Below are 24,047 nucleotides of genomic sequence, written 5' to 3' on the forward strand. Positions count from 1 at the left end.
CCTCCCCTCGGCGGGTTGCGCATGCGCGCTTGGAGGAGGTGAAGCTAAGAGCGGCGCGCGTACGCCCGGACTGAGGGCGGGCAGGCGGGGTGCTGAGGGGAGAGCGGGGTGGCTGCGCATGCGCGGTGTGAGCGTGGAGGGGTGGGGGGGGCGGTACGTGAGGGGCCTGGTGGCGGGCGGGGGGGGGGGTCGTGAGGGAGGGGGGGGTGGCGGCTGTGGCGGGAGGTCCTCGTCGCGGCCCGCCGGGGCTGCCTTGTCTTTTTTTTCTCTTTTCCAGACCTCGCAGCGCCCAGAAGCGGGCGTGGCCCCTCCGTGCTGGCGGACAGGACTCCTAAAGCTGCCGCAGTGCCCTGAGATAATGTTTTGGAAGCCTCCCGTGGGTGGGAGTGCCCCACGGAGCGGGAGCTCCCGTGGGGGTTAAGGTCTGTCCCCAGCACGCGCTTTGTGCCGCCTCAGTGAGCCTTTATTGCCGTGATCGGGGGGGTGTGAGCCACCCTGCCACCTCCAGGGGCTCTGAGGGTTTTGTGTGTGGTGACCTATGGACTTCTTCACCCGTGGGTGGCTTTCCTTGGGGAAACGAGGTGGAGTGTGTGCACGCAGGTGACTTATTTTTAGCATTTTGGTCTGTGGGAGGGTTGAGGCTGTTTACTTTAGGAGTTTTTTACTCTACATAAAACTCCGAGGAAAGTAAAAGGATATTTTTTCTGTGTTAACATTTTTGAAGCATGGTTATTACTTATCTTGACCTGCCTTGAGGTCTTCAACAGCTGCCAACCACCTCTCCCTTCCTTGGGCTCTGCAGTTTAACCATACCTCATGTCTCTGCAAACTTTGTGTCCATACCAATAACTATAACAACTTTCACTTGAATTCTCGTCATCAGTTGTGGCTGTTAAAATTTTGGTTATCTGCTAGTGATACATAGGTGCCCTCAGCAGTCCAAGTGGAGGGTTGAAGTGTATTGTCAAAACTTCATTGGAGGTATGGGTAAAAGCACTGCTTCAATAAAAAAAAAAATAAATTAAATAAAACAACACAAAAACCTGTTGGTAGAAGTAGCTGTAACTAAAGGTGGTTGGTTTGGTGCTGTAAGCTGGTAAACTCTCCTAGACATGAAGTCTGATTCAAGATGTTTTTACAGTATAGCTTTGCCACTGGAATAAGAGCGGTTGCGAGCATGTTCACATGTATACTTCATGTGGGTGCAAAATTGGATTAAACCGTAGTAGGTTAAATTTTCTGAGCAGCTGAATAAAATTCCCTGCAAATTTCTGCACCAAACTAACTGAGTTGATTTCAAACAATCCTTTAGGCTGCTTGTAAGTTTATGTAAACATGGCAAGTATGTAACCAGAGAAATCTGTTTCGTCTACAGCTCTCACATTCGGTGTTTTAAGTTCCTATGTTGTAGATCGATAAAGCACTCCAGATATTACATCCTGCAGCTGTATAGCGTGTACTGTACCTGAAAGGGAATCTGTAGTGCATCTAGACACGTAGACAGGTTGCTATGTTTGGCATGATTTGTATGCCCATAGTTCATAAATAAGGTTTGAAGTGATTTCTAGGTTAAAGAAATAAAATCACTAAAATACTGCCTCTAAGTCTTTTTTGAATCCTGAACGTATTTACATCTGGAAGTTTAAATACCTCTTTCAGGCCCTGTAGCTCTGTATGTTTGTACTCACTACAGTGCCTTATGATTACAGTATGGCTTTATAATGATGCTGATTGTCACAACTACTCTTCACAGATTTTTTTCTTGTTCTTTTAAATAACTATTACAAAAACCTCTGCATCTATACATTCTGTGCCCATCTTTACTCTGATTTACACCTTGTAATTACAGCATGCTTACTGTGTCACAGCGCAGGGTGCAAACACAGAATACAGTGATGTTTCAGGCACTGGTTTGCAAGCTCGTCTCTCCATGCAGAAGTGAGTGAGTGGAAAGATTTAGCTGATTAGAAGTGCTTTGACTTTGTAACATAAGCTAATAGATCAGTAAGACTAAAAGACAGATCTAGGAACGTAGAGCAGGGAACATCTGGAAGCAAAGACTTTTTGTGGTTTTCTCTTACAAAACCTGAACTTCTATCGTTTTTGGAGTTGGAGTGACCTGTGTCTCTGGAGTCATTTGATATTGCCCACTGTGATAGGGAACAGCAGGGTTCAAGGACTCTGGTAACCGTAAATGTAGTTTAACCCTGAGCAGGTCTTTGGAAGATGGTAGGTTTCCCATTTTGGTGCTCACCTGCCTTCTGCAACTGTAGGCCTGCTTCTGCTCTCTGCAGTGCTAAAGCACTGTTGGACTGGAGACTGTCTAGAGAAATTGCTCTGAATGGCTGAAAGATTTGGCAGTTTATAGTGAATTCCTTCATTTGTTCTATTTAGTCTGTCCTGATTAACACAGAAAAACACTTCATCATTAAAAATTATTTTTCTGGACGAAGTAGATGGTATGTAAACAACAAACAAACAAACAAAACCCACCAACCATTGTGAAGCAAGTAGCTGGGGTGCTTGCAGTTATATTGAGTCTTTAAAATATAGTTACTAGAAATTGCTGACTACAGTTTTGATTCTGTGTTACGGTGTCAGGAGGGAATAAAAAGTGCAACTTGAAGCTTAGTGGAGTATTTCTGTCCTGCATATTGTAATGGCTATCCACTAATGCAGTCTTAAATAAAAACGTTGCTTTTACATATGTTACATTTTAAAAGAATTGATGAATAACCCAAGAGGTGAAATTTTACATCTAAAATGATATAAATTTCCTAAAAGAATGTTCCATGTTGTTTTTCTTTAAACATTTTGTTCATGAACAGTGAAGACATAATAATAACAAAGTTGTTTGCGTACCTACACTTGAAAAATGACTCGGGAGCAATTTTCTGTGCAAATGCGTGTGGATTTTTTCCCTGAGCCCTCCTCTTCTATTGAGATCTTGAGTCCTTCACCCTTTGGCTCTAAATATCACACACTTATCATGTTCTGCAACTCCAGTTGATACTGGCATTGATTTCTGTAAGCAAACAAAGCAATATATTGAGAGTGTCTTGCTTAATCTGTGTTGAGGATGCTGCTTTCCTAGTGATTTTTTTTTTTTTTTGAGAGTAGAGTGTCTTCATGATGTTGTGTGTTTCTCTCTCCCACTTTACACCAAATACACCCGATAAAATTCCATTATAGGATTTCTTGACAATTCCCTTGGTCTGTCATCCCAACAGAAGAGAACTGGATGCAACTCTTCCAGCCTTGCTGTTGCCCAAGTGTGTGAGTTTTCATTGCATTTAAGAGGGTATTGCAATTTTTGAATTCCTTTTATATAAAGGAAATAAAAGACATCTTGGAGGTAGGAAAAGGCAGTATTTACAATTTTCTGATTACACAAGAGTAATTAACCTTTGTTATTTGTGAATGTGTACTTCTAAATAAGTTTACTAGCAGAAAAGCTAATAGATTTTGAATTCCTATGAACAATATTATTTGCAGAGAGTATTGTAGTGTTAGGTTTGGATACCTTTATTTAACCTGACAGTATGGACTGCTTGAAGTTGAATTTGTCAGTGGAGGTGAGCTGGAGCTACACAGGAGGGGGGAATGAATGGTCTTATGTACAGCCCTGGCACTGAAAAAATCCTAACTGGATTTGTGTTTTCATTCTTGTTCTGAATTTTATATCCTTTCAGTTTTTTTGTAGATGTTTGCTGAAGGACTAATTGATATATTTTTTTTCTTTTTGAAGCAATTAAGTGGATTGTCAAGTTGGCTTGAAAAAAAAAAAAGGCAGAAGAAGATGTTTCATGTTAAGTATCAGCCTTTGAGACTGATAGCCCAAAGCAGTCTTTCTGGCATGTGTTTAAAACTGATGTTTTCAAGACCTGTAGCGTTTGCACAGATATGGAAGTCATGGTTCTCAAGCCATTCTCTTGTTGGAAACAAAAATATTATCCTGATGGGGCCTCCGGGTGCTGGGAAAACAACAGTTGGGAGAATAGTAGGTCAGAAACTGGATTGCCCTGTCATAGATATAGATGATGATGTCCTTGAAACAACCTGGAATATGAGCGTGTCGGAAAAGCTGCAGGATGTTGGTAACGAGCAGTTTTTAGAGGAGGAAGGAAAAGCCCTGTTGAAGTTTTCAGCATCTGGAAGTGTCATTTCCCTTACTGGGTCCAATCCGATGCATGCTGCCAGCATGCAGCATGTGAAGCAAAATGGAATCGTTGTGTATTTGGATGTGCCCACGGCGGTCATTATGAGCAGGCTGAAGTCGATAAAGGTGGATCGCATTGTGGGCCAGGGTCCTGACACTTCTCTCAAGGACATCCTTCAGTTCAGGAAGCAGTTCTACAAAAGGTGGTACGACGTCCGCGTGCTTTGTGGAGGGGATGCGGCAGCAGAGGTCGTGGCAGAAAAGGTACTTGATGCTGTGAAGAGATACCAAAACTCAGAACTGGAAACTTACATTTCAACTAGGTCTAGTAGGTCTGGAAGGAGCACACAAAAAGACACTCACAAGTATTTCAGTGATGTTGTTATTGAGGGCTTAGCCCCCGATGGAGGACTCTTTGTACCTGAGAGAGGACTTCCAAAATTCACTGCTGAAGAGTGGCAAAGCCTGATAGAAGCAACGTATGCTGAAAGAGCCCAGGTGGTACTCGAGAGATGCATACACCCTGCTGATATCCCTGCATCGAAACTGCGAGAAATTATTGGCATTGCTTACGGAGAAAACTTCTCTTGTTCTAAAATCGCCCCAGTTAGGCATTTGACAGGCAATCAGTTTCTCCTTGAGTTATTTCATGGACCAACAGCTTCATTTAAAGATTTTGCCTTACAGATGATGCCGCATATGTTTGCATACTGCATTCCCAGGAGCTGCAATTACTTGGTTCTGGTAGCTACTTCTGGGGACACAGGGAGTGCTGTCCTGGATGGCTTCAGTCGTCTCCATGACATTGACAAACAGCGAATTGCTGTCATGAGTTTTTTTCCTGAGGATGGAGTAAGCCCCATTCAAAAATCACAGATGATTGGCTGTCAGAAGGAAAACGCCTGGTCCATAGGTGTCAAATCTGATTTTGATTTTTGTCAGACGGCTATAAAACAAATCTTCACCAATTCTGATTACACTGGCTTTCTTACAGTAGAATATGGCACAGCTTTAGCAGCAGCAAACTCCATAAACTGGGCACGCCTGCTTCCTCAGATAGTTTATCATGCCTCTGCATACCTTGATCTTGTTCAGCAAGATATTATTGCCTTTGGAAGTCCTGTCGATGTTTGCATTCCTACAGGGAACTTTGGCAACATATTAGCTGCTTTGTATGCTAAAATTATGGGAATCCCTATTAGAAAATGCATTTGTGCTTCCAACCAAAACAACGTTTTGACTGACTTCATACAGACGGGTAGCTATGATTTGAGGGGAAGAAAGTTAGTTCCCACTTCCTCACCAGCGGTAGATATTCTGAAGTCCTCCAATCTCGAGCGGTACTTGCACTTGATTGCCGATGGGGACGGACAACTGGTGACACAACTGTACAGCCAGCTGGAAAATCAGGGCCACTTTCAGCTACGGAAAGATCTACTCGAAAAGCTTCAGCAGGACTTGGTGGCTGGCTGGTGCTCTGAGGACGACTGCCTCGCTGCCATTCACTACGTGTACAGCACCACGGGATATATTTTGGATACACACACAGCTGTTGCTAAAGTAGTTGCAGATCGATTGCAAGACAGAACTTGCCCAATTATTATTTCATCTACAGCTCATTATTCGAAGTTTGCACCTGCTATCTTGAGGGCCTTGAGGATTGCGGAAATCAAACAGAACCCATTAAGTCAGCTTCACTTGCTGAGTTCTTACAGCCCTCTGCCTCCAGTCCACTGGGGCCTGTTAGAGACGCTGAAAAAGAATGAGAATGAGCATCACCAGGTCTGTGCTGCTGATCTGAGTGTGCTGATGTCCCAGATAGAGACCTTAATTCAAAATCATTTTATGAAAGCTTTCTGAGCAACCGGTCAGACATCCACTGTGTCAATCATGTGCTTTAGCCAACTGCATGAATCACAGAATCATAGAATTAAAGTCACCATCCATCTGGCCTACGTCCAGGCCACAGCGTAACATCTGCAGGGTTACATTCAATTGTCTTCAGCAGTGTTTTTAAGTAATGCATGTGAGGTTTGTAGCAGTGCTGAAGGGTTTTGTATTGAGAGGGCAGAAGCCTGGAGTACTCCTGTGCAGGCCACACATACTAGAGGCAGCAGCTGTGCAGGCTTCCCTTGGCAGTGCTGTCCCCTTCACAAGCCTGGAGCATTCTCCCCTGAAGGAGGGAGGTAATGAAGTCTGACCTTTCTGAAACAAATAGCTGTCATTTTGTTGTGGGAATGATGTGATCACTTGCCAGGGGGTGATTGGTTAAACTCTCACTTCACTTAGGGCACCGGAACATAATATGATAGTGATGATGCTCAAATGTTACTAATGAGGGTTGATTTTGCTGTGAAGATTAAAGTATACTTGTATTATTAATCCCTGAACCATGCAATTTGATTATATGTTATCTTCTTATATGGTGTTTTTGTGTGTGTGTTGTGTGGCCAACATTTATGCAAAAAGTCGGATTATTTGGGTTTTCAGATAGCGTGGCAGGTTTACCCTGCTAGGCAGCTAAACACCACAACTGCTCTCTCACTCCCCCTCCTTAGATGAGGAGGGGAAGAAGTAAAGGAAAGAACAACTCACAGGTTGAAATAAGGATATTTTAATTAAAGGAAAAAAAATTATTAAGGAAAGATTATTATTAATGAAACAATTTAACTTAAGGGAAAAAAAGGGAAAAGGGAGGGGGAAGGGGAAAAAACAAAACAAATAAAGGCTATGTGGAAGTGCAGAGGAAAGAAATTACTCTCTACTTCCCACAAATGAGTGATGCTTGACCACGTCCTTGAAGCAGGGCCTCAATGCACGTAGCCGGTGTTCGGGAGGAGGACCAATGTTTTCACGAGAGCCCACCCCTCCCCTCTTCTTCCTGTTTCCACCTTCTATTGCCGGGTGTGATATGATGTGGTATGGAATATCCCTTCGGTTGGGTTAGGTCAGCTGCCCTGGTGATGTTTCTCTTCTCACTTTTTTGGCCACCCCCTAGGAGGGTTAGAGAGAGTCCTGATGCTGTGCCAGCACTGCTCAGCAGCAGACACAACACTGGGGCGATACCACTGCTGTTCCAGCTACAAGTGCAGAGCACAGCACTGTTTGGGCTGCTGCAGGGAAAGTTAACATCCCATCCAGACCCAGTGCAGATAGTACCCCCCCCCAATATTCTCCTCTATAAAATAGAATCCTTCCTTCAATATTAATAATTTTTGAGATGTGACTCTTCCTCCAATGTACTGTGATCTTTCCTAGATCTCTTCTATTTCAATTTTCAACTTCTGAATACTCTTTTAATGTTATTTTTTTTCTTAGCATTAGCAGCAGTCTCCTTAAATAAGATTCAAACTTAAGTATTTATTTACATTTGTTTCTTGTACTCTTTATCTTAGAGGTCATGTAGCTTTCTTATTCTAATTACCTCTGTTACCATATTTTTCTTAGAGTAATTTCATTGGCATTCAATTCATGCAAAGCATGAATTATGTCATGAAGGAAGCTTCTCCGTTCTTGATATCTCATCAAGGAAAAGTGGAGGATGAATTTCAGTATCTGGCAAATGTGATAGCATCAGAGGTATTCATTGATAGCACAGACCTATTTCAGGTTAAACAATCTGTTTTTGCTAATGATGGGCTCTTTATTTATTTATCAGAAAACATAGAGCAGGTTGTTTTAGGAGATCATGTGGTTATGGGCAAACTTAATCTGTTAACTGTAGATTATATTTCACAAAGGTTTAAAATACAACTAGATTTCACAGTATGAGAAATGATAAAATGATGTGTTGGCAAGTTTTGAGTGTTATCCAGTTACAGGTAAGAAGGTAAAAGCTCTGAGGTGTGAGGATGTACAGCTATGGGAGGCTGTGGCTCCCACCGAGATGCATAAAGGGAGAGGTATTGGCAAGAGAGTTGGTAATTGGTAACGTTTTTGCCTCTTTGAGAGTCAACATCTCATAGATGTCAAAACTCATTAGCAGCTTTGATCAGTTGCCAAAATACAGAGACAAGATAATGCTAATAGAATCATTCCACCCCCTTCCCTTGTGTGCCTGCTTGTACTTTTTGTCACATTAGAGGTGAAGAAAGCACCATCCAACAGACTACTTGAAAACATTCTCAGTTTATGTGAAGTGTTCCAGCGTAAGCTAAAAGACCCAAGCATGATTCTACGATGTGCATTTGCCCCAGTGAATATGTTCTGTAATAAAGTCACATGTAGCTGATAAAGGTGTGACACAACAGCTCTTCAGATTCTGCCATTCTTGGATGCTTTTTGAGGATCTTTCTTGTTACTTTCTATGTTCAGACCTTGTTTCTTATTTCTGCAATAACTTTGGAAAATCATTTTTGTAACGTAAGAATGACTTTTTTTTTTTTTAAAAAAAGAAAACAAACACAAAACTGTAAGGAAAATGTTGCATAAATATGTTGCCAAAATAAAAGAATTGTGCAGGTTATTAGTGCTCATCCACCTTTCATTTCTGAATGTGTCAATTTGATTCTTGTATTAGTCCCAAGTGGAAAAAAAAAAAGTTCTCACTGTATATGCTCAGTACAAAGCATGAATTCTAAATCTAAAAAAAAAAATAAAATAAAATTCTTCCTGGAATGGGTACTGGTTTCATCTGGAAACTGGAAATTCTGTAGGACCTGGTTCCATGGGGTTTGGTACCATTAGTCATAGAGCAATTTCTTATGCACAGTTACAGTACATTCTAGAAATACCTACAAAGAAGAGCTTATTTTCGTGGAAAGTACCTAAAAGAGAAAAGTTGAGATTTTAAACAAGATTGGGCTAGGAGTCTATGACCTACCTTGAATTAGTTGATTATTAGATAAATCAGGAAGAACTAAACTACATGTCTAACAACAGATTTATTTTGGCGCGACTCAAGCAATTGATATTTCAAAGTTCATGGCTGTAACTCAAGCTTGGTTTGAAGGAAAAAGTGATATTCCTAGTTAATATTTTCATACCATGTGAACCACAGTAACAGGTGATATGGTTACTTGACTCAAGTAAGTACAGAAATGAGCAGTTGTAGTTAAGGGTTTTTAATGTGAAAGTAAGTAAAGATAGTGATTGAGGAGCATGTACGGTCTTAGTACATTTCTCAGAATGTCTAAACTCATTAACAGTACAATACTTGATTAATTGTTTAAAAAAATAAGAATTGGGCTTTGTCATTTGTCATACCTTAAATGAACTACTTTTGTGTGCCGCATCTGCTTGTGGACCTATTAATGGGTGCTATCAAAATACCTCAGTAGTGTCACAATCCCAAATCTACGTGGTATTTGTGACTAGGTGCTAATGCTGTGTTGTGGTAGCTGCAACGTACAGTACTCTCTCTTGCTTTGACCTGCTGGGCCTGGAGGAGTGGGAAAGGAGAAAAAATTTCCTCTGTGCTCACTGCTGTGACTGGCTGTGGGGTATAGGATAGGACAGTAAGGGAAGCAATCTTTGCCCTTTCCCAGCCCAGCTTCTCTAAATGTCATTCAGCAAAATGCCGTAGTTCAACAAACATTGTGCAGGTTTTTTCTCACTGGGTTACAAAAGATTCAAAGGTCATTAACTGTTCAAAGTGAACGCAAGTACTGTTTTTTTGTTGTTTGCAGACATTGTACACCTTGAATTTTGTCACATAATATTTTCTATAAGAAAAAACGGTGTACTTATGATGCACCAAAGCAAATCTACGTTCTGATGGTTAGTAGGATTATCAAAGGTGTTTGGGCTCGATGTACACAGTTTGCTCCTATTTGCCTAAAGATGGGATTTTGCAGTCTAAATCAACGTCAGCCAGGTTTACAGAGAGTGGGAGTATGTATATATATACATTTTTACTGGCTTTGTTGGCCAGGAGTGATAGCATAGCTTTAGTTAAGCTATTTTCTGTATAAATAAATCTTCGTTGAACACTGATGCCACATGAAAAATCTTAAAGGCAAATGTAACGAGGAACAGTTTGTAACACCTATATTTACACTTTCCATTATAAAAGTATTTATATGGAAAATGCCTTGTATTTCTTGCAGATGTACCAGCTGCTCATTACTTGCCTTTATAGAATCACTACAGTTGGAAAAGGCCTCCAAGATCATCTGGTCCAACCGTCCCCCTACCACCATCACCCACTAAATCATGTCCCTGAGCACCATGTCCAACCTTTCCTTAAACACCCCCAGGGATGGTGACTCCACCACCTCCCTGGGCAACCCGTCCCAATGCCTGACTGCTCTTTCTGAGCAGAAATGTCTCCTCATTTCTAACCTGAACCTCCCCTGGCACAACTTGAGGCCATTCCCTTGTGAGAAGAGGCCGACCCCCAGCTCCCCACAGCTTCCTTCCAGGGAGCTGTAGAGAGCAATGAGGTCTCCCCTGAACCTCCTCCAGACCAAACACCCCCAGTTCCCTCAGCCACTCCTCACAGGATTTGTGCTCCAGGCCCTTGACCAGCTTTGAAGCCCTTCCCTGGACATGCTCCAGGGTCTCAATGTCCTTGTAGCGAGGGGCCCAAAGCTGAACACAGCACTTGAGGTGCAGCCTGGTCCCACTCGTCATGGTGACAGTGATTTTTGGTAAAGTGTCAACAGAGCAGTGAGGCTTGATTTCAGAAGAGAATTCTGTTTTCTTAGTGTGAATTTAAAAAGAATTTCTAGTTATGTTTTTGAGATGATGGGATATTTTAGCAGATGGAACTCTGAATGGAAGAGTCTTGTTTTTCAACACATCAACTGTGCTCTTCGAAGACATCAAGAATGCACATTGTTATTAAGTATATCATGTTTGCATGCCTCAAGTATGTGTGTAGTTTGTTTCTTACTGCATTCCTTCTAAATAAACACAGCAGGATCCATGATGTAGCATTTCTTTGCAGATACGGTCTTACCAGTTTGATACAAAGGAAATCCTCTGAGAGAGGTAGTTTTAGAATTTCGTATTCTTAAATCTCAAAAAAAAAAAAAAAAAAAAAAAGTGCTCCTTTACGGGTTTACCTGAATGCTAGGTATATGGTAATCGATCTAGTGATTTCCCTCTGCTGAGACTGGCAGATGTGAGATATTTCACAGCATCCTGGAAGGAAAGTATGTAAAAACAAAACCACACAAACAAAGAACAACAACAAGAAACATGAAAAAAAAAAAAAAAAGACACAAAAATAGCAAATGTCTAAACACTTTATTTGGTTTGCACCACAGATTTATCTGGTGCTGTGTGGAAAGTCTGTCCTCTGCAAAATTTTTACTGAAAATGAAATATATTCCAGTTACATCTTTCTCTTATTCATACTTAGTTCAATGGAGGTGATAAACTGGTTGTCTAGTGACAGTTGGCTTAGAGAGAAGTGCTTTGGTTTACTTGGAGTGTGATTTCAAGGTTCTGGGTATGTAAACCATACTTTTGAATGGCTGAAATACTAATGCAACAAACTTTGAATTTCAGTAAATTAACATGAACAGATAATTCCAAATGTATGTTAGCACTTTGAGAAAGAAGTAAATGTTACTGTGTTTTTTCATAATACTTAATAAAACGTGTGCAGCATGCTCATCAAAAGTGGGAAGCTGTTGTTTCAGCAAGATCTTTCAGAAGGCACCAGACTAAAAGATATCAGTCACAGTCTTGCCCTCCAGCTTAGGTATTTTAACTGTCGAGGATCTTCAGGTGCATTGGTGGATCTAAACAGTTTTTGCCTTTTATTCCAGAAGACTTTATTCTCTGATGGCTCTTAAAGGTGATCTCCGGATACTTCCATGACTGGTGTAATAAAATGGATGCAAGGTTCAGAACAGAGCACAGAGTAGGAGGCTAATGCATAGGAAATAAAGTGGTAAGTGATTGACAGAATTAAGAAAGCACCTGATTTACTTGTTTATGTACAGTTTAACTAAGTGGAGGAACCATAGTATTTCCTCCTGTGCTACAAAAGAAAGCATTTTTTTTTTTCATAGAAAGTGTATCCCAAGCTTTACAAAGTCAGTTACATAGCAGAGACATTTTTGCTCTAATATTTAGATTTTTCATTACTGCTATTTGGAATACCCTTAGATTTTCAAATCTAGATTCAAATCTTAAATTTTCTTTTATTTTAAATTACTTACTGCTATAGGAACATGTAAATTATTAGCATCCAATTTAAAATTCATCATGACGCTAATTGAGATCTGAAAATGTAATTCTGAAAGGACAGCTGTGACTGCACAGATTTGTTACATGAGTTCACTCAGGTTTTGGTTATTAATCATCAGTTTGTTGAGAACACAAAGGCAGGTTTAACAATGAGTGCTCAAGTCTGCGGATGCCACAAAATTTAAATACCGAGGAGCCACTTAAACAGAGTAGGATGAATTATTTAGTAGGGAGCTGTGAAAAATCTGCATTTTACTGTGGCCTAAAGTAGAACAATGTCTCTAGGAGCAGAAGCTTGAGGTCATACTTACCAAATAGACCACTGTGTTGTAGGGAATGCTGACTTTGAAGAGTGCCTGGAGGTGGGGTGCGTGCTTAGCTGAACTTGAATTGTCAGCATGCCTTGTGGCCAAACAGACCAGTGAGATTTTCAGGTCTAGAAATGGGAATGTTGACAGGGAGGTAATGCTGCTGTCTGTATTTCACTTTGATACAACCTTTTCCAAGAATGCTGTGCCTAACTTTTCCAGTAATACTGGAAAGTTGGACAGAAAAGAGTTGTAAGAGGAATAAAAAGATTAAAAAGGTAATGTCACGGGAGTCTTGGTAAATAGAATCTGCTTAAGTTTAATGATAGGAAAGTTAGCCTAGAAGAAAATTATTGAAGCAAAAACTTGTTAATAAAATAAAGGTCTCTTCAGTCTAGCAGAGAAGGAGTGATCGAGTGATTGTAAATACAGCTAGACACATTGCAAGAAGTAAAGGCAGTTAACAGATTGGTAAAGGTTTCTCTAGTCTGGAAGTACTAGATGGTTTTCTGAACAGATGTGATTTGATAGAGGAGAAATTCAGGCGAGCCAGATCCATGTTATGCAAGAGGTCAAGCTAAATAATCACAGCAGTCCTTTTTGGCTGCCCCAGGAGTAACTTACATGCTAACAGAAGTATGAACAATATTTCACAGAGGCCTGCCTGAGCGTTAAAGATTGCAAACTCATTTCAGTTCTGCTCTACTGTTACCAGTACAAAGAACAAGCTGTGCTCTAAATGGGCTACTGGATATGTTTAGCCTTGTTCTTTCTGCCACAAGAGAATTGCAAATGGTCTACTAATGCACATCCTGACTTGACTCATGGCTATTAGGATATGGCTCATTAGTTTTAAATTTCATTATACAATATGTGTTGTGATGGTTTGTGTAATGCATACTTTCATTATGAAAATTATGTGAACGTAAGTAGTAGGGAATTGCCTATGAAAATGTCAGCTGTATTGAATGTAGCTATTGATTATTTGTTTTTCTCAGCTTTTAAAAATTAGACGTCTCTTAGAGATTATTAGATGCTTTTGGACCCCTTCTTTCTATTCTTGTTTACCTGGCATTTCTCTGTGCTTTAGTGAGCAATCTGTGATCCAACAGCCATTTTCAATTCATTTTCAGCTCACGATAAGATCTATTTAAGACAAATTGAAACATCCAGTGTTTCCTTTTTATAGTTCAACTTGACCTTTTGTATAGCAACCAGAGATGTTCCATAAAGCTTAGCAGAGGTAGTATGCGCAAAAGGGCTCTTTTCTAGAAATGTTTTGAGAAAAATGCTTGTATTTTCTTACATTTGAAACTAATCCACTAAATTATATCTAAATAAAGTAAGCATTAAGTGGGCTTTTTAATTATTTATTTTTTTACTAAATGCATGTGCAATCTGTTTCTGTTTAAAATGCTAATAAATGCATACCATCTCCTAATGAAAGTTGTGCTCCCTGCATAATTAATTAGCATTGTATACAGATGAGGAAGGGAAATCCATATTCACGGACATTTTCATCCAGAATGGTTAACAAATGAATAGCGTAGATTTTGAAGGGTCGTATACGAGTACCTCATTTCTGTGTAAACGATATTTAGCAGGTAAAAATTTAGCTAAGTTTACCTGGAGTCGTGGTTATATACAGTTTTAACCACAAGATGGCATTCCTAACAGAAATTTGCTAGACACTTTTCTGCAGTTTTTGAAGGCTATCATAAGCACTTGTGATGTTATACAAGCCTTTTATGTTTTCATTTTTTAGAAAACCTAATTAATAGAAATTTGACTAAAACTCTATTGTAAGAAACCTTCGTGTTCATTGATATGTGGGATATATAAAATTATACATGTATGATGGTTCCGGGTCAAAGAAACACGTTAATTCATAGCATTGTATACTGTTAAAGACTTTTCAACTGTAAATCTTGAATCAATTTTGATTTAATACAAGCAAATAAACTCAATTCTTTAATATTTAAATCAAGAGCACAAGTAATGCCATTATCTTACATGCAAACCCCATTTCTTTGGGATTTAGAATATGATGTAGGATATGGGGCTTGTATTGAGTTTTGGGATAAGAAAGAGCAGATAACTGTATTCGAAGAAAACCACGTTATAAATACTGTGTCCTGCTGTGCAGGGGAGGATTATTCATAGCTTAATGTTAAAATGACCAACCAATGTATTTTCAAATACTCGTCATTCAGACTTGATAACAGAGCCCACTGGCAGCTCTGCTTTCTTTCAGGCTTTACCTTTTTTAGTTTATTATTATCTTTGCGTGCTAAAAGCCAATACTCTGTTTTTCTTTTTCCTTAAATTAAATGCAAGCATGAACAGAGCAAAATACAACCTACTAAACCAATACAAATACACCAGGGACATGCTTATTATACTTACATTTCTTTTTCTGTGGTTAAAGTCCTCATTTTACCTTGCTTATTTTTGCTGACTCTGTAAGATTGGACGTGAGCTAAGTAATCATTTATGTTTCCATTCTAGCTAGTGCCCTAGTTGCTTTGGTTTGGAAAAAAGACATTACCTGAAGTTCATACTTAAACTGGAGTCGAATGAAGTTTGGGTAATTTTTTTATCAAGTCTATTTCAAGTCAACAGAGAGAGCTATAATAGACTAAATTTCTTTGTCTTGGTAGTTTTAGATTTGTGGTACAGAAACTTTTGTGGCCTTAGAATATCTTCTCTAATGCTTGTGTACATTTCCTACTAATCCTTCTGCTCCATGTGCCACTCGCGCTGATGCATCAGCCCCTCTGGTTTTGGTTCCTGTTGTTTACCACAGCTGAGTGGACAGAGAAGTGGCTGCCTCTGTTCCTGACACTAATGACAATCTTAGCCGAGTGAGCGGGTACTGCTTTGACATTCAGCAGCTGTTCTTTTCCTTAACATGCTGTTATACCTGTATCATCTCTCCGAGGGGGCTGTGCAAAACAAAATATGAAATACTGTCTGCTGAATACAATTGTCAGAACAAAAAACAAACGTGTTCTTGTAGTTATCAGGTTGGTAGAAACTACCTACCGGTAGGACATGACACAAGGACTGCAGAGGCAGACCTTGTGAGTTAATAGTATCTGGAGCTGACTACCAGTAAATTTTTAAGGTCTGAACGTTTCCTACATGCTGCAAATTTTCAAGAAGTATGATGAAATGGAAATGACTATTTCAAGGATGTGGAAAAGGCACTAGGAAGAAACTTATACATAATAATTATGAAATCAATGTTGATAAGAAAGTAAATGATTTGTAATACTGATTTGTTGCCGTTACTTTTCAAGTTAAATTACACACAGAATTTTCTTTTTTTGTAATTTGGCATGGCACTAGGTGAGTAGATGTGGACAGGTTCCCACAGAGAAGAGCAAGAAGCATGTCCTACAGAGGAGGTTTTTAAAAAGGAAAGCCCCAAATACTAAGGAAAGCAACATCCTCTGCTCTCAAAGGCTGATGGTTGGCACGTGGAAAGGACTTATCCTGGAGAACAGTCAGTAAGCAGTACACACAACTTAACAGGCAAAATGAGTTAATCAAGGCAAAAGCACAGTTTAGGGTCCCCAGAAATGCTGTAATGAACAGGATGTGATGGACACAAACAGTGGAAATCAGTGAACTCAGCCAGTGCTCGTGCTGCTTCTGGGACATCTTATGATGTCAGATCAGATGGGTATGTACTCCAGCTCCCAGAAAACGGGAAATAATGAAACCAAACTTGTGCTTTTGCCTGAGGATCTCTCAGTTAGGTGACAGCCACGGAGAGATCATATAACCAAGCCCTTGCATATAATGCTGTCAGAAAAAAATGGCCATAATGGCTGCTGTCAAATAGTAGGACTAATATTTCATAAAGGATCTGCAAATTGCTTTGCTGGTACAAAGCACATCAGGGGCTAATTTAATGCAGCTTATTGTTTGTGAGAGGTTGATTATGAATGTTTGGATTGCATCTTATATAACTGCTGCTGGATAAGCATTGCTATGAATAAGTGTGAACTGGGAAAGAAAAATGTGATACTGGGAATAGTAACCACAAGCATTATTGCTTCCCGTATGTAACAAACATGCCTAGGGCAAGCAAGCACAATTACCGATAGAAGCTGTGTTTGTTCATGCAAGTGATTTTATTGTTCTGAGTGATTTATCACTCTGAGTTAAGTTTTTGATGAAAGATTTCTCTGGAATAATCATACTGCTAATGAAATCTTCAGTAAGTGACCAGGATTGCCTACTGGAAGGAAGTTGGGTTTATGAAGTTCTTCCATGAGGTTTTTAAGAAGGCAGGGTGCAAAGGGTCACGGTGCAACACGAGTTGCTTTCACAAGCTGGTAACATCATGTCTTCCACTCTCTTTTTGACATCCTCAGTGTTGGAAATCTAGAATTATGTGTTTTTGAAAGTAGTCAGTTACTGTCATATAATCCCAAACTATGCTTTGTGCAAGCACTCACACCATTGTATTTTAGCACTAGTATCAAAGCACTATGTTGGAGTCTCTGAATTTACACTGGGTGCTGGAGATACGACTACTGAAAACAGAAAGGCAACCCTCATGTTCCTTTATGAAAAGCAAAGAGATGTTACATTTTTGAGCTGTTACAACTACTTTTCAAATCTGGATTGCAGGATGTGTGCAGCACCTGAATCGCCAGCACCTCTGTTCCTCGGGCCCCTTGATTGCTGGTGGTAAAGCTCCTACTGATTTCTTTATGTTGTGAAAAGAGATGGTTGTAAGCACTGGTCCCTTCCCTCTCTACAGCACCTGAATAGAAAACAAGCACAATTATCTGCTGTATTACACTGGCAGTGGAATTACCTTACTAAAGATGTCATACACGGTCAACCTCTTTTGCAAACGCAGAGTGGCAAAACTGAGCCAGAAGATCCTGAGTGCCAAGTCAACTTTCCTGCTCTGCACAGAACCGCTGTGAAAGCTAGATGGAAACTACTTCACAAACTACTAAGATCTCTCTAGTGCCCGGCATCATAAATTGTTACTCATTTCCGCAAGGCACAGCTGACAGCTGACAGCGGGAAATGAAGAAATAAAAACTACTTTTTTTTTTTTTTTTATTCCATCCAAAATGAAATTTGCCTTCTGTGAGCACTTAGCTTGTTGTGCCAAGCTTAGGAGGTGAAGAGTGGGTCTGCTACCTCCTGGTGGGGGCTGGTTCTTGGTAATTTTCAGTCGGTTCAGGGGCAGCAGAAGCCACATCTCTAGTGATGAGTTTTTGTTCCTTGTATTAATTGCATGATCTGCTTCACTGATCAAATTGTGTATAAATGGAACAGCCTAAAAGTAATTGTACAGCTGAGAAGCTGACAAGTTATTGTGCCTTATGGCTACTGCAGCCATGTGGTAAGGACCAACAAGGCAAAAATTGGTATCTTTAACCTCTTGTATCCCCTAACTTTCCCCTATGAACTGCCTGTCACCTTAATTTGTCATTTTGATCAATTTATGAAAGCAACTTTTTTATGTGGTGGCCTCCAATTTCCCAGAGACAACTGCCCAGTCCATCCCATGTTCCTGATTTTCCTGCTGTTGGTGCTGTATTTCCTTTCCTTCCCCCCTCAATTTTCACATCTGATGTTGGTAGTGATGGTGTGGTTTGTAGGTCTGTTTTTCCAGGGTAGGGAGATGAATATGGAGAAGAAATAAGCCACATAACAGCAATGTTTGGAGTGTCATTGAGACCGCCTTGATAATTTTTTTTTTGCTTGCAAAGCAGATGTCTGTAACACACTCAGACTCTTCACCATCGCATATTATCATGAAGCCATTTTAGCATAATCATTTTTAATTTATGTATTTCCTCTCCACAGAAGAATTTAAAATTAGTCTTTGTAGAGTAAATTTAGCTCTCTCTTACAACTTAAAATACCAGAATAGTATTGTTTAAAAAGCAAACAAACACAAATATATGTCTTGCAATGGGAATTTTGTGGTTAATACAATAAAGTTTCTTTCAGGCTGCTTTCTTGGACTGCAAGTCAAGAGTTTTATTTCCCTTCTGTTATCAGGTATCCCTTGAAATGTTCACACCTAAGTTCTGAGAACTGCATTGTTGTTAACTCTGCTTTTGATGGCTATCAGCAGGATTTTACCACTTCTGAACAGAAGGAAAGGTGCACGTACGCAACAATTTTCAGCGAAAAGGAAAACCGGAAGACATTACTGTGTTACCGTAACTTGACCCAAGAGCAGAAGAGGCAAATATGCGTGAGTGCACTGATATTTGATAAACTGGTATCTTTCTCAGAAAGCTTGAAAGTGGTAATTTTTGCAGCTCTTCCTTTTGTTCAGATTGATTAGGGTATGCTTTATTCTTTTCCTGCTTTCCTCCTCCCCAAATTTGTAAGTAAATGACACAAAAGAGAAGTCTGATTTAAAATCAGGCTTCAATATATTGAAGGTAAGTAAGTGGGGAAAGCAGCAAAAATCAGATATAGTGAATAGGAAGAAGCTGGACACAGTTCAACCAAGTACTTGTGAATAAAAGCCCAAGATTGGAAGTCTGACCCCTTGAACAATTCATTTAAACAGGGCCATGGTGATAACACAGGCCACCTCCAGCTTTAAAATCACACTAAAGAAGTGGACCTACAGTTTTCTTGAGAGACTTGTGTAAATTCCTGCTGTGACTAAGCCAGATACCAGGGAAACAGCTTATTTATTTATTTATATATTTATTTATTTATTCCCACCCCCCACTTTGGCAGTAATTCTAAGATAAAGAAAAAAGAAATCTTTGAAAAAAAAAATAAACTCAGAAATTGTTTTTTAATATGGGATGAGCATTGGTACTTTATCAGTCTGTTTAACTGGTGCTGTGTGACTTCTTCCTGATTGTGGATGTACTCAGGTTGTCTTGTTCAGTTTGCTCTGTGTTTTGAGAGACAGAAAACGTGAGAAAATGAATATGTATGCACAAAAAAAAATTGAAGTATATGTGTATAGGTGATACATATTTCAGTATGCACAGAATATCATGTCCATTGTGAATGTCATTGTGTGTGATGCATCTCAGAAGCCGTGCCGAAGGAAGCGTGCATCCCCGTGGGCACCAGGCTGCCGCGTCCGCGGGCTCAGGTGGGATGAGGCAGTCGGCCCCAGGGACACCATGCTTGGTGACAGGGCTCGAAACAGCAGCTGCACAAGTGACGAGAGCATCACCACACAGGTCTGACACTCTCTGTGGCTCCCCTGCATGCACCGTGCCCGATTGCTTCTCATTTTGGTTACCCCAGCGTGTGCAGCACTGCTCTGCTAGGCAGTGGCACCGTACAGCTCCCGGTGTTTGCCAGAGCCTCCTCGCTGTATGACAGCTCTTGGAGTCATCCAAACCCTGCCTCTGGCCTCCGCAGTGCCCTGCTGCATGGGTAGAAGGGGCTGCAGCTTTGGTTCCTCACCTGCTTGACATCTTATGTGAACACTTGCTACCACCTATTGATTTTTATGCACCTTGACAGACGTGTGTTGCTCAGATAAGACAACCTGTGAGGACTTGTGCTGATGTTCTTGGTTGTTTTGACAGCACTGAGATACTTTCCTTAAGGAATATAAAAGCTGCGCTGCTAATAAGAAGCAACAGAAACCACATTGCGTGCTTTTCTCTCTCTCCCCTCCCTTTTCCACATTTTTTCAGCACTGTTCCTCACCTCATTTGCTCCCTCTTGAACTGTCTGAGTGATGCTTCTCCAATCAGCCCCTCATCAAACCGAAGCGCCTCTTGGTGCCCTTCACCCCCTGCTCCCACTTCCCATGGCCAAGTAACGTGGATCCCGTCAGCTCACCTGCCCCGGGTGTCCCTTCTCAAACCAGGTGAGTCAGGCCAGGGGGAAGGACATGGGACTAAGAGAGACTGTCTGGATAATTTGGGCTGGACTGGAAGTATAAATTGGTTCCCTCTACTCTCATTTTTATTTTTCATTTTGATTTTTGCTTTTAAATGAAGGTGCAAACACAAAATGGATGGCAATTTAGCTGCTCCTGAGTCAGTTCTGAGGACCCGGTTTAAATTGGGCTTTATCTCTGCTTTTGCTGAGGGCATCCATTCTGGCATGTACTCCAAGTTACATTTTATTCACTAGAAACAATCAGACAAATCCTGCTACGTTTTTATCGTAGGATATAATGACACTGTGTGGATTTCAGCTGTAACTTCAGATGCAGGAACAATCCTTGCTGCTTGCCAACTGTTATTCAAAGGAAAACCTTAATGATTGGAAAAAATAAACGTTCAGGGAGATTAGAGATATGAATTTGTAATTGGAGTGATTAAGAAATTCCTTCAGTGTGTTCTTAACAAAAGAGAGGAATAAACAAGTGATGGAAAACCAACCCAGAGGCAGGCGCAAAAGACAGGAAAGCGATCGTATGCTAGGAAGAAAGGTCATAACTTGTTAATGTAGTGAGCTTGTTTGAGGATATTAATGTTACGGTGTACAAGGGGAGTGCAATAGCTTTTGAGAGCATTTGGCAAAACTTCAGATCAGAGTACAATGTTCGTGATGCAGAGTAATGGAGTAAGTGGAAAGTTGGCTCCTGAGGTACAAAGCAGGGAACAAAAAGTAGCTGTAAAAAGGAGTTGGTATTCCCTCCCCCCCCCCCTTTTTTTTTTAATCTGGAAAGAAATTAGGCAGTTGTGCTGGAAAGCTCATTATTACAGAGAGATGCGACCTCAGCTTGGGCTACAAACTTAGTTCTTGGGTGATTTTCCCTCTGCAGCTGTACAACAACAGCCCATGAATGCCAAGTGCAAGGCATCAGTGCGACATGATGGGGAGAGGTCTCTGAAACCGCAATGTGTGAACTAGACTTAGGCAAAAGACTGGGGAAGACGTCCTGGGAACTGCCCTGCCAGCTCGATTAAATCTCTCAGGAGCCTGGAGAAGTGTGGCTTCGTGCAGAAGACAGAGACAAAGGCTTCCTAGTCCTGCTGTGAGCTCCTTCTCTGCAGCAGCTGCTGCTGCCCAGGCTCCTCTAAGCCACTTGGTCTGTGTTTGGTGTAAGCTGAAGCCAGAGGTTGTTGCGTGGTCATACTAGTGTTTATTATTCAGTGTTTGCTGAGCAGGTAGGCAAAAGGCGTGTTTTGAAGGGCCTTGTAGCAGTCTGGCAACTGGAAAACAAATGAGCCTCTTCTGCAGCCCACTGTGTGACACCCTGCTGTCCTTAGCTGCCTCCTCTGAACTTGGATTTGCTAAATTCCCAGCCATGTCTGGGCTCGGGGAACACATTATGAAGCACAAAGGAGAGCAGGTGGGCCTGTGCAACCCTGTCTGTGCTCAGCCTGGTCCAAGAGATTGGCCTGGGGGGTGGCAGAGATCTGCGGGCGTACACACAATCCATCACCGGTGCTTCTGACGGACGGCGATGAGCTGCTCCAGCTGCTGCTCAGCTTCAGATGGGCTTTGAAATATAGGCGGGTTGAAGGACATATGAGTTTTTCTTTCACGATAACAAAAATCAGCATTTTGTTCTCCTATCTGTACAGTTAAGGCAATTTCCTACAAGCAGTGATAATTCCAGAGCAGTTTCTGCCTTGTGATTGATACATAAATGAGGTGATTATTTTTGGCAGTGCTGCTTGATTTTATTATTATAACAGAGAAAATCGCAGCTAATTCTCTGTTTGCTGAGGTTTTTAATGCATCCTCTGCACTGAAACACCTTGAGTCACCAGACAAAGGGGAAATAACACATTGCTGTGAGACAAAACCAGCGGTCCCCACTGGAGTAGACCATCCAGAGATCTGCCTCTTGCTCTCAGGAGCAGCCCTTATGCAACAAATAAATAAATAAATAAAATAAAAATAGCTCGCAAGCTATGATGGAAGATGCGGCAGAGATGCACTCTCTGTGTTTGCCAGGCACTTTTAGAGAAAACTGTGAAGATTTACTCCTAATTGATCAAGGCTTTTGCAAACCTGTAAATGCCAAGGCTGACTTGGAGGATGTGGTCCTGGAGAGGCCAGATGCTACCCGTAGTGGCTGTTGCAGCCTCAGAAACAGGGTTTTCCCCCCCAAAGCATCAGCTGTGCGGGATCTGGGGTCTCACATGGCTGCTGCACTGAGTGTGGGGCTGAGCCCTGCTCCCCAGCCCTGTCCCATGCCATCCCCCTTGTCATGGTACTGTTGCCTCTCCCTGTGGTGCACAGTTTTGCCTACACTGCTGAGAGCCCTTGAGCCAGCCTGGGTATTTAGGGAAGAAAATAGCAGAAAACAGGTAATAGATAAGGCAATATTTTATTTTGTAATAAATATTTGGAATACAGTTTCCAAACTTCATTTAAAAGTATATTGCAAGGAGAATCTGAACGTCCCTTGTAAATAATAAAGATGATATTGTCCATTGGAAATACAATCTGTAGCTTCTTTGAAGCTTGTTTCTTTAAGCATGATATGAATTACTCATTTCTTGCACATTGCCTGACCACCTGGGTTACTCTGTAACATCAGCATCTGCATCTGTACAATGGGAGTAGCACTGCTGTGCATCTTTGGAGAAGAAACTGGGGTTTCAGAGTAAAGGGGTGATTTAAATGCTGGATTTTACTTTGCGTGATAGATCTGCAATCTGATTAGAGTGAGTTGTGAGACTACCATGGAACGCAGTGGAGCAATATTGGATTATTGCAAAATGCAGACTGGAAATTAATTACATATCTATTACCTTTAAAATAATTATCTATGACATTCTCTGTTAACCCTTTCATTGTTGTCTCACACAGGCCAAAAGCCAGATATCCAACAAGTGACGCCGCATAAATTTGAACACGGACAGGACATGCTCATCTTTCTTTTCAAAGCCATTAAAATTCTCATTCACTCTTTCCATCTCTCTCATTCTTGCCACGTGTAATGAAGCAGAAAGACAACAAGGGACACGGTCACTGGGGATGCTTGTCAAGTCTGTGACAAGCCGTAGAAGTTCCCTATTAATATCACTTGTGAAAACTTCCACAAAGAAATGCTCCGGTTCCAAGGTCAAGTATTCAGCTGTGAGGAAATAACCGTGTCATAACTTCCCCGGCCACCTCAGCTCAGTTTCACCATATATAGCCTTTATAATATTTAATTACGTTATCACAGATAATAACCTCTTCAAGGTCTAACCGATACTATCAGAGGAGTTTATCGTCAATATGAATGATTTCAGCCAGAAATGTATCAATTTATGTCTCAAAACTCTAAGAAAATGAAAATAAGGCATTGCATTTATAAACTTGACACCAAGGAGTGATCTATTTTTGTTTATCCTGTGTTTCCCTATGGTTTTACTCTCTACAAAAGCCTCTTTTTTCTCTCTCTCTTTTTTTTTTTTTTTTCCTCTTCTATTTCACCCTGCTTCTTTTGCTTCTATTTTTTTTTTTTCCTTCCCCACTTCAGTGTGTTCTCTGTGGCAGCCGAAAAACTG

The 24,047-nt window shown here is 40.8% G+C and overlaps 1 protein-coding gene across 15 annotated transcripts; it reads left to right on the top strand.

Annotated features, from left to right (window-relative positions):
* Positions 1-2: 2 nt before the first annotated feature.
* THNSL1 (threonine synthase like 1) lies at positions 3-23,824 on the top strand. 15 transcript variants are annotated; one of them, XM_027450620.3, is made up of 5 exons: positions 3-59; positions 278-422; positions 1,850-1,938; positions 3,193-3,272; positions 3,749-8,540. In XM_027450620.3, exons 3-5 carry the CDS (start codon positions 1,851-1,853, stop codon positions 6,017-6,019), a joined length of 2,439 nt encoding a protein of 812 aa, XP_027306421.2. In that variant the 5' UTR covers positions 3-59; positions 278-422; position 1,850; the 3' UTR covers positions 6,020-8,540. The 15 variants fall into 15 exon arrangements, 10 of the variants coding, with proteins under 10 accessions (XP_027306421.2, XP_071889813.1, XP_038030360.2 ...); XM_072033712.1 differs by having other exon boundaries at positions 19-38; XM_038174432.2 differs by lacking the exon at positions 3-59 and adding an exon at positions 107-127.
* The last annotated feature ends 223 nt before the right edge of the window (positions 23,825-24,047 follow it).

The sequence above is a fragment of the Anas platyrhynchos genome, chromosome 2 (genome assembly GCF_047663525.1).
Source record: "Anas platyrhynchos isolate ZD024472 breed Pekin duck chromosome 2, IASCAAS_PekinDuck_T2T, whole genome shotgun sequence".
In the NCBI taxonomy this organism is placed as follows: Eukaryota; Metazoa; Chordata; class Aves; order Anseriformes; family Anatidae; genus Anas; species Anas platyrhynchos.